The sequence below is a fragment of the Chenopodium quinoa genome, unplaced genomic scaffold (assembly GCF_001683475.1).
Source record: "Chenopodium quinoa cultivar QQ74 unplaced genomic scaffold, ASM168347v1, whole genome shotgun sequence".
NCBI lineage: Eukaryota > Viridiplantae > Streptophyta > Magnoliopsida > Caryophyllales > Amaranthaceae > Chenopodium > Chenopodium quinoa.
Genome location: NW_018742556.1, coordinates 864,696 through 876,978, shown reverse-complemented (window position 1 = coordinate 876,978; position 12,283 = coordinate 864,696). Strand labels below are relative to the sequence as shown.

The 12,283-nt window shown below is 33.6% G+C and overlaps 2 protein-coding genes across 2 annotated transcripts; one reads left to right on the top strand and one right to left on the bottom strand.

Moving 5' to 3' along the window:
* Positions 1 to 356: 356 nt before the first annotated feature.
* Positions 357 to 5,525, top strand: LOC110720387. Its single transcript, XM_021899410.1, has 5 exons — positions 357 to 1,141; positions 1,250 to 1,320; positions 1,586 to 3,409; positions 4,225 to 4,363; positions 4,536 to 5,525. Exons 1-5 carry the CDS (start codon positions 979 to 981, stop codon positions 5,219 to 5,221), a joined length of 2,883 nt encoding a protein of 960 aa, XP_021755102.1. The 5' UTR covers positions 357 to 978; the 3' UTR covers positions 5,222 to 5,525.
* A 3,914-nt stretch (positions 5,526 to 9,439) lies between these two features.
* LOC110720386 (protein ELF4-LIKE 4-like) lies at positions 9,440 to 11,662 on the bottom strand. The gene is made up of 2 exons (XM_021899409.1): positions 11,428 to 11,662; positions 9,440 to 10,051 (listed from the first exon to the last, which is right to left on the bottom strand). Exon 2 carries the CDS (start codon positions 9,990 to 9,992, stop codon positions 9,648 to 9,650), a length of 345 nt encoding a protein of 114 aa, XP_021755101.1. The 5' UTR covers positions 9,993 to 10,051; positions 11,428 to 11,662; the 3' UTR covers positions 9,440 to 9,647.
* Positions 11,663 to 12,283: the final 621 nt, after the last annotated feature.

The window sequence follows — 12,283 nt, the reverse complement described above, 5'->3', positions numbered from 1 at the left end:
AACTTGTCTGCGTACCCGGACACTATTAACCTATACAAAGTTTTAATTTTATGGACATTTTTTCTTACCAATACTATATATTATTAAAACATTAAACCCAAAAGGCAAGTCATATTGTATCAATAGAGGCATAAAGTAGTAGACTACACATTTTGGGTAGATGAGTTGCATTAATCAAAGAAGCCAACAACAAAAGACTATTAGCTCCAAATTAGACATAAAGACACCACTATTTGACAATGACTAACAAAAGACATCCCAAAAAAGTGTAATTACATAAGATTAGATTTATAATTAGGTCAAAAAATGTCCCACTAATTAATTACACGCTCCTTTCAACCTTCCCCCATCTCTGTGATTTTGTACTCATACTCTCACTCCTCCACTCTACTCTACTCACTCAGTGAGTGTGTGACCACTTCTCTTCACTCTCACCTGTGAACTCACTCTTTCTCTCTCCTCCCCACAAACCCAAACCAACTAAGATAGAGATATCTCATTTTTTAGAGAGAGAAAATTCATCCATTTTACTAAAGATTCCCCTGTTTTTTCAGAAGCATAACAGTTTCTCTATTCTCCTTCAATTCCTTCTTTTTTTAGGGTTTTTGTCATTTGCATTGTAAACCCAGATCAAAGATCATAACTTTCTTTTATTTTCTAATTATTACTATTATTTTAAGATTCCCTTTTCAATGTGATTGCGATGTATGCTTAAATCTCTGCCTTTTCACGCTTTTATAATCAGAGATTCTCGTTTTTATCTTACTTGTTATTATTCACTCATTATTACTCTTTTTTTTTTCGAATCTCCCCTTTTTTATTTTTAATCTAAAGTTTGCATTTTTACTCCAAAATTATGAAGATTGATGTTCTTATAATATGCCTTCTCAAATCTGGGTTTCTAATTAATTCTTCCCATTTCTATTTTAGCTGATTAATTCTATTTTTCTGAAGAATTTATGTGAAAAAATAGTAAAAATGAGTGATTTATCAGCAAGAACTTCATCAGCTTTAGCAATTACTGAGAAAAAGCCGCAAATTCAAAGGGCTGGTGGTTGTGTTGGGATTTTTTTCCAGCTTTTTGATTGGAATCGGAGGTTTTCCAAGAACAAATTCTTCCCCAAGAAGCTTCTTCCTCCAGGTTATTATTTATTTTTAATAATTTTAGAAATTAAATACTCCGTATTTATTTTTTGGGGGAAATTAATGGGGTTAATTTTACTGAATTTGATGGTGTTTATATTGTCAGTTCGTACGAAAGTTTCGAAGAAATTCAATGCGGAGGAGAAATTGCCAGTGACTAAGCATAAGCATTTATTGGTATGCTGTTATTTTCTTACTACACTCTGAATTTTACTGCTTGATTTGAGTTTGATGTGTTGAATGATATAAATGTTTGATTTTTGGATAAGGAGTACTGTCTTTTTACCCTAGTGGTTTTTTTTTTTTGTTCCGCGAATTAATAGTCACGTTGATAGTGTAATTTGAATTGTATCGAGTTGAAGCTGGCTTAATAATTACTTGATTAGGTACATTTCTAGTGCAAAAAATTACTGAATTGTGTTTGTATGTAACAAAATTGTAGATGGCTGATGAGAGCAATGCTGGTGGGTTTTCGAGTAAATCGAAGAAAAATGGGGGTTTAGAGAGTAAAAAGCATGAAATGAAAGCTCCTGGGTTGGTTGCTAGGTTAATGGGATTGGAAACAATGCCTCGTCCGGTTGTAGAGCATGATAAGTATAGCAAGGATTTGACGAAGAGTGAATGTGATAAGGGTAAAGGAGAGAAATTTGGTAGTGGGTTGGTTAAGGAGGAGTTGAGTTTAAGTCCGGAGAAGGGGAATGTGAGACCTCAAAAGATTCAGAAGACGGGGGGTTCTGATAGGAAGCCGGTTACTAGGTTTGGGGCTGAGGCTTTGCAAATTAGGAATGTTTTGTCAAGGTCTAGGAAGAATCAACATCATCATCACCACCACCCGAAGCTTGCTTCCCCGGTGAAGAGTCCCAAAATGGGGAGGAATTCGTCTAGGTTGATCGATGTTGCTGCTAGGATTTTGGAACCTGGGATACAAGCAACGAACCGTGCTAGGTGTAGTCTTACTTATTCTAACTCAGGAGTGCAGCAGCCGTGGAAGGAGGGGGCCATGAATGAGGTGAGAAGGGAGGTTGATTTGGAAAATGACATGTTGAATGCACAAGCTGCTTGTCAAAGTTGTGGGAACATGTTGGAGCAGGAGGTGAATTTGAGATATAATGACGAAGACAAATATAGGGATGTTGATTTGCAAGGGTCTCATTTTAGGGAGGTTTTCTTTGATGGATTGGAAGAAAGTCGGCCAAGACCGGCTGTATATTTGGAAAATGAAAACGATGTGGTTCTGTTGAAAACCAGGTACCAGTCTGAAAGTGTGACCGCCCAGCCAGTGGATAATAGATCACCCTTTCAAAACGAAACGTTCAGGAATGAGGTGCATCAGTCACAGTGTCATGAGCAGATACCAGCAAGCAGGATGTTTACCTCCCAGAAGGATGCATCTCCTTCTATTAACACGAAGCATAGGGCTCAGAGGCATGGACAGTTGTTGCATGGAGATAGAGTTCCACCAAAGTCTAAAATAGCAAACACACAGGGAAGAAGAGTTCCATCAGCTGTCAATCCGGTTAATGGAACAAAGGATTTTATTGCCCTCAACAGAAATGTGAGCAGGAGCCGTCTAAGAGCTCCCAGCAAACCTGATAGCAGTATCGAGACAGAAAGAAGATTTTGTACAGGGAAGAATGAATCTCTAGCAACAGAAAGCAGTCCAGTTAGGAAAAGGAGGACTATAAATGTTAATCGGCCAGCTGACAATGCACATGCTGCAAGTTCCATACTCGATAAACAAAGAAGTAATAAGGTCAATATTGTAGCTCGAAATGGGACAAGAATCCATTCTCCACCTGCAAATCAAATTGGTCTCAGAGGCAGGCCTTCTGGCCAAAGAGGTAATAAAAATACTGATATTGTTTCTTTCACCTTCAACTCCCCAGTAAAGTCAGCTACAGGGACAACTTCTGATGAAATGGGTGCCAAAAGAAGGGATCTGATTCACTCTTCCACTAACGAGAATCTACAGCATAAATTGACAACGGAAGAAACCAGTGTGAGAAAACCATCCCAAAACTATTTGCAAATGAATGGAGATGCTCTAGGTGCTTTATTGGAGCAAAAGTTGAAGGAACTTTCTAACCAAGTAGAAAATGAAGCAGCAACAGGATTCATGCCGTCTGCAAGAACCACTGCTTCAATTCTTCAGGAACTAATATCTGCTTTGACAGCTGAGAGGCCAGTTTCATGTGAGGATGAATCCCTTGGAACTGATTCAAAAGATTCACAGTGTTATAGCGAAGTTACAGATAGTGCTTCTCAGGTCAGTTGCTGCTTAAATTGCTTGTTCTTTGGACTCTGGTTAATTTTCATTGTCTAAAGTTAGTTATTTGATCTTTAGTTAGCTTTTTGCATTTTTAAAGCTCATAAAAAAATTCACTGAAGTCATGTGTGATTCAATTATGTTGGAAGGTTGAGATACTTTGCAAATGCCTTTGAAATCTGCATTCTTCTTCAGTCTCTCAGTGTCACAAAACTTAGGATTTCTTGACCTTTAGCAGATTTGTTTCTCACATGTACAAATGCTCATGGCTTATGTGTTTAATATATGGTCGTTAGACTGGTATGAAATATGATATACTGTGTACATACCTTATAGAGTTATAGTTCCATGAAGAGACTCATAGACCAAGGACAGTATATTTATGTTAATTGTATTATTCTAAACAAAAGAAACGGGCGTGAACGTGTATATGCAGTCTGCCACATCATAACCTTTGGCTGAACCATCATCTTTGCGATCATTATTTAAGCAATTTGATCATCTTTGTCTTTGTCTCCATGACATGTTTCTCGTCTGTCTTCCTTTGAGTATAAGCCCGTTAGCTGTTCTGTGACTTCTGTCCAGGTTAAAATTTGTTCCAGGTAGAATCATACATCTGCAAGAAAAGACTAGGCTATATATCACATCGTTCATGTCGCTTGATTGCAATCCTGTGATCTTGGCATTTTCAGCTAACAAGTGGTCCCTTGACTGTATTTTTGAAAGTGGGTGTTGTAGGAAGTAATTGTCTAATTGATGCATTTCCATTATCTGACAACTGGTCCTCAATTTTTTATTTTTTTTTCTTTTCACAGGCCTGTGAGGCCAAGTTGAGGAACAAAAGATCTTCGGACGGATTTTCTCGTGAAGTTGACCATTTTAGCCCAGGATGTGTTCTTGATGCCTCATTTTCAAATGATAGCTGCATTTCAAGCAGCATTGATGATAACTCAGGTAAATGATTTCTGAGGATATTGTGAGCCCTGTCTTAAATAGCATTTACATCATAGGTGTTTGATTTTTAGCTATGCTGTTTATATTTTATATAATAAACCCGTTTCTGAAGCGATTTTTGTGTCTTCTACATATCTGTACTTTGACTTAACAGACTTACTTTGGCATACAGTTAAACCGATGGTCTGTTCTGACACTGATCTGTTGGATTCTGCATCATCAACGAACAAGCCTCGCTGCTGTGGTGTTATGGTGGTGACTGATCTTGTAAATCATGCCTCATCAGTACTACAGAATGTCAATCGCATTCATTCTAAATTAACCACAACCAAGCTTGACTACATTCAGGAGATTGTTTTAAATGCTGAACTCTTATTTGGCAATGCTGCTGCACCTAGTTCATCAAGAATTCTAGATTTTCTCATAGGCCCATTTCTAGATGAGCTAGAATCCCTTGTTGTTGCAGCATGGAAAGACAGCATCATTCTCGGTATTGAGGTGAGAAAAGAGGATAACCCGTTACGGAGATTTCTGTTTGACTGTCTTGTAGAGTGCCTCGATGTAAAGTACACCCGGTATTCTGATTCTGGGTTCAGGACATGGAGTAGGCTACCAAAGAGCATCGATGCAGAAGTTTTGATTAAAACTTTCGATGAAGAAGTTAGGAAGTGGATTAGCTTTTCCGGGAACACAACAGACGGGATAATAGAGAGGGAAATGAGTACTTCATTGGGTAAATGGACAGATTTTGATATCGAAGCATATGAAATGGGTGCCGAGATCAGTCAAGATATTGTTCAGATCTTGGTTGATGAAATTGTGACAGACCTTTGCAGGTCCAACTTACGCGTTTACTGATTTTACTCCTAATGCAGAACTTTCGCCGGTTATGTAATAATCTGTAACTGATAATTACCAGTCCCCCCTGTTTAAAATTTTTGTACAAATGAAAGTGGTACATTGGAGGGTTATTGGGTAACTTAATTCTCACATAGGTATTATAATGTTAATCCTGAAGTAGTAGATGTTATTTTTTTTTTGGAAGGTTTAGTAATTAATGTACTTGGAAGGTTGTAAGCTTGTAACTCCTCTTGATCAGTACCATACTCGAATATTAAAAATTCAAGAGCTAAATAAACCTTAGCTTCTTAATTTTCCGAAATCATGCTCGGTTTTCACCATTCAACTATTAGATCAAAGCAAGTTTATCAGCCATATGACGCTCTCCCTCCAAACCTTCAGTCTCATGTTTCAAGCTTTCAACACTAAACACTTACTGTTATGAGTATTAAGCTATATCAATGTATCATATGTTCGAGTTACATGTTTTCCAGTTCAGTATTAACCTATATCAATGTATCGTACTCGAATATTTACATGCTTAAGGGCATAGTTGATAGTTGTGATCATGTTAGAACTCGTCCATCGCCCGAAGTCAAATACTAGTTTAACATGAATGCAAGTTACAGTCCATACATCTATTATGCACATTAGTAACATGTTGCAAAACTGCAAAGTGCAAACTCAGATTTTGATGTTTGATGATACAGTCCATATGCAAGGCTGAAGCCCAGTTCAAATTATAGTCTTAAAGCCCAAGTGAACGAGTTCTAGAAAATATGTCAAAAACTCTAAACAAGTACTCCGTATTGTTCTGAAATAAATCATTAGTTTTTTGAAGGAAAAATCATTAGATTTTTAGCACATGTATAAACCAATATTATGTTACCGGCTCAGTTATTTCTTTATTTATTATTATTATTATTATTATTATTATTATTATTATTATTATTATTATTATTATTATTATTATTATTATTATTATTATTATTATTATTATTATTATTATTATTATTATTATTATTATTATTATTATTATTATTATTATTATTATTATTATTATTATTATTATTATTATTATTATTATTATTATTATTATTATTATTATTATTATTATTATTATTATTATTATTATTATTATTATTATTATTATTATTATTATTATTTTGGAGTAGCAAAAGACTATTTTGTGAATGCTAACTAGCTAGTTGGTTGAACTTTTGTGAGTGATACCTTGAATTTGGTATCAAATTCTGTCTACATTGTCGTCATTTATGGCCCTCTCTTTAATGATACCGTAGATTGAAAGATCAAAACAAATTATAGTATAATAGCAGCGTGTCAAGAATATTGTTTTGATGCTTTTAAATTAGCATTTATTTAACTTTTATAAATCAGTGAACAGTATCGCAAGTACTTGTGGTTGTGAAAAAATCATAAATTGTAATATGCTTAACCACCAAAAATAATGTGAACCAACAGTAATATTGATTGACATCAAGAGACTTTCAAGTCATTCTTTCAATTCCACCAAAGTTGTTCAAGTATAGTAATCATAATTGAGATCCTAGTTAATCCATAAAATCATAATTAGTTAATTTATTAGGGCAAGAAAAAGCATGATTACAATTGAAACTAGGAAGCAGGCAATGATGGGAATCAAAGAAAAAGGGCAAAAAAGGCAAGAAAAACAAAGACCAAAACTTGTGTTAAAACAACACCAAATGCTGGAAACACAAGGAACAGAAGGCCGAGAACAAGAGAGTAAAGTGAGATTCCCACCTTCACATGTTATGTTTCAAAGTCTCAACTATGATTACTTTGTCTTTGCCTAGTTTACATTTGGGTCCCATTTGATCTCTTCTTCCTCTTATTCATCATTTATTCGTTTATTCCAAGCAAATCATTTTACACTTGTAACATTGTCTCAATCGCTTTTAATCTTACTTACGTCTCTATTAAATTTACACGTACACTTTGATTCGCATAATAGTAAAATAATCCTTTACTACTACTTGTATTAGTTTATAAATGTTGTTGTGTTTGGACTTTGATACTATTTACATATTAAAACAGATCTTATCGATAAACATGTCCAAATTTATTTGGAACAAGGTGAGTATTTGTTAATGGAATACAAGGTGTTGAAATTTGGTGATTCACTTTGGGGAATATTTGTTGAGCTCTTTTGGCTAATTTGTTGAAATTCTAACATAACACTTTTAATAATGGTATAAAATTGTAATGTAAATTATTTAAAATCTTAGAAAGAAAGATAAGAGATATACTACGTTTTTTTTTTTTTTTTTTTTTTTTTTTTTTGACAGAAAGTGACACAGAAGAAAGGTCGAGACAAGATTAGCATAACACACTCGCAAGACGATATGTAATTTTGTGAAACAAGTCAAATGAAGATAAGGCACAACAAGATTAGTGAAAATTAACCTAAGGGTAGCATAGATGAACCTGAAAAGTGGATGCACTAAGCTTGTTGTACTAGAAAGGTAGGCTTTTTTTTTTTTTTTTTTTTTTTTTTTTTTTTTTTTTTTTTTTTTTTTTGCAATTCAAAGGGCTACACTACACCCCAGAAGTACAGGCTACATGCCCAAGTTGATCAACACTTATTAATGAGGGTCTACCAACACAACTCCTAGATTCCTTTGTTTTATAGAAAGAGAACAACTGTGCATCCAATCAGTTGAATTTAAATACAAAAGGACATCTACTTGCATTAAACAACAGTATAAGAGTAGCACTACTGTCTACTGCGCTGGTAGAATTGAAGATATCAAAAGAAATTCTACTACTGCCTTCATATCTAAACTATATTGTATTAACGGTTAAAGTTGTGCAATGCACTGCACATCTATGTCTATATAGAAACGGTTGAATTGAGGGAGTAACCGAGTAAGGGCTTGTTTTGTTCAACTTACTTTCAGTTCACTTCAGTTCAATTTTGTTTTTAATTTTCCTTCTTTCATAAACAATTCACTTCAGCTCTAGTCAGTTCAGTTTAACCCCCAATCAGTTCAGTTCACTTTAATTATTCTCAGTTTATCCTAAAAAAACAAAAAAAATTAAACAAGAAATTTGGAAAAGGAGGAAAAAAAAAAAGAAAAAAAAGAGAGAAAAAAATCTCAAGTAGAGAAAAAGGATGGATAAGCATGGGAAGATTGTTTCAATTCCCCATTAAAAAAGAAGTAATTTGGGCCCCTTTGTCATACTGTTGGGGTTTACTGTTTTGTATATCTGTCTATTTAATTATACCAACTATAGTATAGCTTTTGATCTACCTATGTTATACAGTCCCACCTTTTTATATTTTCATTTTCTATATTATAATATCCATGAAATTAATGCTATTGGTGATAGGATATAAAAGGTAAATTACAAATCACATCAAATCAAAAACAACAACATAAACAAAAAAAATTTAAATTGGTCAAATAAGTTAATCATATACCCCCCCTTATCTTAGATTCTGTTCTTGTGGTGGTGTGTGTCTGTGTGATTTGTAAACCCCCCCCAAAGAAAAAAAGATCTTTTTTAAAAAAAATGTTAAAAGCTGTTTTTTTTTTCCTCCAATTTTTTCAGAGCATCTTGGCAGAGTATTTGCATGATTTCATGAATTCTACAAACACAAACACCAAAAAAAAAAAAAACAGTAGAAGTTGTTGTAGTATTAAAAAGGGATTTTGATTTTCAAATGAAAGACCTCAAAACAGTTTCTGCCACTTTTCTATTGCTTCAGTTCTGAGCAAAGCCTCATGCTCAATAACAGAAGGAAAAAAGGGGAATTTTGGCATTCTAAAGAAATTGATCAAAGAAACTTTGATCAAATTGATCAAAAGAGGTGTAATGAATAGTCTTCATCAAATTTTTAGCAATAATACACATATTTGAGTTTAGGTGTTACAGTATTAGTTCAAATTACATTATAACAGTGAATCTTAATTATAGGTTTAGTTGATAACAACAAACAAAAGGGGACATTATACCATTAGCCTTGTGATTACTCTTTAGACTAATTCATTGACTTACACAAACATAATGATAGAGCAATAAAGAAAGATATAAAGTATCAAACAAATCAACTTTGACCAAAAACAGGAAAAATTATCTTCAGGGCTGAAATTAAAGAAGCATGATTGATTTTCAACTGGATTCAGAGTAACAAAGAAGTTACATATCCATTGAGACTATGAAGAATTATTTATGAGATTTTTTTTTTAATCATTTTTTGTTCATCAGAAAAAAGGGGGAAGGTAACTTTCAGAAAGAAGTATCCGAATACAAGAAGAGTTACAGAAAACTCTAAATCATTTTCCTCTACCTCAATGCACATACATACTATATAGATGTATGCATTTAGCTCAATGCCCACCAAAGATAAAGAATTAAAAACATCTAATAATGACAAAGTCGAGTTGATACGAGGAGCTAGCTAACCAGGTCGATTTCTCTTGTGAGTAGCTTTGGCATCGGATTTTAGAACACCGCTGGAATCACCTTCTGATGAAGCTTCCATGGATCGAGTTAGGGAATGAGAAAGATCAGAATAAAGGTCAACCACCCTCCTTATATTATTGTTAAGCTCCCTTATTAGGCCCACATTCCTGGAAAGGTTATCAGGAATCCTTGATTCATGATTTTGGTTGATCTCATTGATTAGCAATCTGTTCTGATCCAATATGCTCTGAACTTGCACAAAACTCTTCTGAAATGTCTGTAATACCTTACTGTCTACCTGTGTACCATTTCCTAGTCCTGAAAATGTGTCTCCTTCCATTTTTAGAATCCAACACTTTCCCAATCCACAGCAACAAATTCACTGGTCCTTCCTCCCAACTGCCAAACAATTTCGAAAAATTATAACTTCATTAGGATCATTGAATACGAGTAGTGTGTTGAATCAAAGTCGAAAACAGAAACAACATAAATTCACAATCTAAACAAGATGGGTTGGAATCCTACAACAATCTTTATCAATTCTCACTCATATCATCCTCGAAGTCAGAGTTTTGAATCGACAATTATGACATGAAATCACAATCTACACAACAAAATTACTCATATCATCCTCGTAGTCAGAGTTTCGAATCCATGATAATGACATACGAGTAAAATACTAAAATCACAATCTTAACAACAAATCTAACTCATACCAATATACCATCATCATAGATAGCTTCAAATCCATAATTACAACATACGAGGAAAATCACAATCTTAACAACAAATCTTACTACCATTCTTGTAGTTAGAGAGGTCCAAAACTCCAAATACATAACTAAGACATAAAATCAACAAATTTTACTCATACCATTTCGTAGTCAGAGAAGTTTAATCCATAATTATGACATTAAATTACAATCTTAACAACAAACCTTAATCATATCATCTTCATAATCAGAGGTCGAAATCATAAAAACGGCAAATAATTGATTACACACCAATTTTTTTTGTACCAAAGAGACAATTTGTACTAAAGATGAAATCATGACCTCCACAAATTGAATTGTCCCCTACCATCATAATTATTTAATTTATCTGATTTCAGGTAAATTTGGATTATTGGTGAAAATTTTAACTGTTGTGGGAAAACGATAATAATTATAAATTCTTTTTGGGTATAATGAGATGTGAAAAGCAGATCCCATTTTCCATAAAAGGGAACCTTTTTCAAATGTACTCTGAAATACCCACCTAAAGTTTTCACAGTTTCAAAGAAGAATCTCTCTCTATCAAATCCCCTCATTATAATTTTCTTGTACGAAATTTGCACACAATTCCCAAACTACAATTATTAAAATTAAATAATTCAAATTAACCTATAATTCTGAATTCATTCATATGAAGTAATACTGTACATATCATTGAATTACATAATTAAGCAACCAGTAATTAAATTCTAAAATTTTGAATTTCAAAAAATTAGAAGAAGAAAAAAATGCCCAGAAAGAAGATACTCTGAATTGGACTCAAACTCAAAAATTAGAGTGAAACAACAGAAATTAAGAGGTACCCAACAAAGAGTAATTTAGAAGTGATTAAAAGGAACAAACCCCAGAAAATTTAATTAAAGATTAGATTAAAAAAGTGGCGTATTCAAATCTGAAAATTACTTAAGCTTACCGATTTAAAAAGTTTTAAATAAAATAATTAACAAATGGAAAGAAAAGTTAAAGAAAAGAAAGAATATAAGTAGAATTTTATTAATTTACCTGGTGAATGATTGAGTTTGATTTCTGGGAAAAAAGATTGAATATGAAAGTAATGATCTTGAATTGCTGTGAAATTGATCTTGAAATTCCTCAAAAATTGGGGGAAATTAGTGAGGAAAGAAGGAGGAGGAGGAAGGACGCCCTTTGGCTGTTTCTGGTTTGGCTTGTGTTTTTTTATGTGTTAGAGCTTCAGCCCAATTGTTAGATCCTACAAGCACATGTAATATGAGCACTATTCTCTCTCCTTAAAACGACACCCCTTTTAGTATTAAACGCATGCTGCCAAAAACATTTAAAATTATTTTTATTTAAAAATACTCCAGAAAACAGAGATTACATTCCCATAACTTTGCTGACATCAATAAAAACAATTTTATTTTTGTTATATGTGGGTAGGTTAATTACAGAGGATATTGATGTTGATGGGATTTGATCTTTAATACCGAATATGGATAGTTACAGTGTTACAGTGGGCATTGATGTTAGCAGGATTTGATCATCTCTTGTATTGGGTATTTGTGTGGCAAAATAATCTGTGGATTGGGAGATTACAGAGTTACAGTGGGCATTGATGTTGACGGGATTTAATCTCTAAAGTTGGATATCTGTGGGCAAGGGTAATTAATCGATAGGAAGAGTTACGTAGTTACAGTGGACATTGAGTAATCAATGAGATTTAGATATTTGTGGGTCGAGAGAGTTGCAATGTGGGCATTTATATATCCATACCTTATAAAAAGTATAAAACTACTCTTATGAATAGTGTGGTGCCAAATTTATCCCTCAAAAAGTTGCTTTGGACAATTAAACCCCTACACATAGTTGTTACATATCAACAACTAAATTCATGATTTAA

Bases quoted from the DNA above. Each gene is read 5' to 3' on its own strand.
- LOC110720387 (XM_021899410.1), top strand. From the start codon at position 979: ATGAGTGATTTATCAGCAAGAACTTCATCAGCTTTAGCAATTACTGAG. The intron at 1,142-1,249 runs GTTATTATTTAT...TTATATTGTCAG, and splicing joins CAAGAAGCTTCTTCCTCCAG to TTCGTACGAAAGTTTCGAAG. The intron at 1,321-1,585 runs GTATGCTGTTAT...ACAAAATTGTAG, and splicing joins CTAAGCATAAGCATTTATTG to ATGGCTGATGAGAGCAATGC.
- LOC110720386 (XM_021899409.1), bottom strand. From the start codon at position 9,992: ATGGAAGGAGACACATTTTCAGGACTAGGAAATGGTACACAGGTAGAC.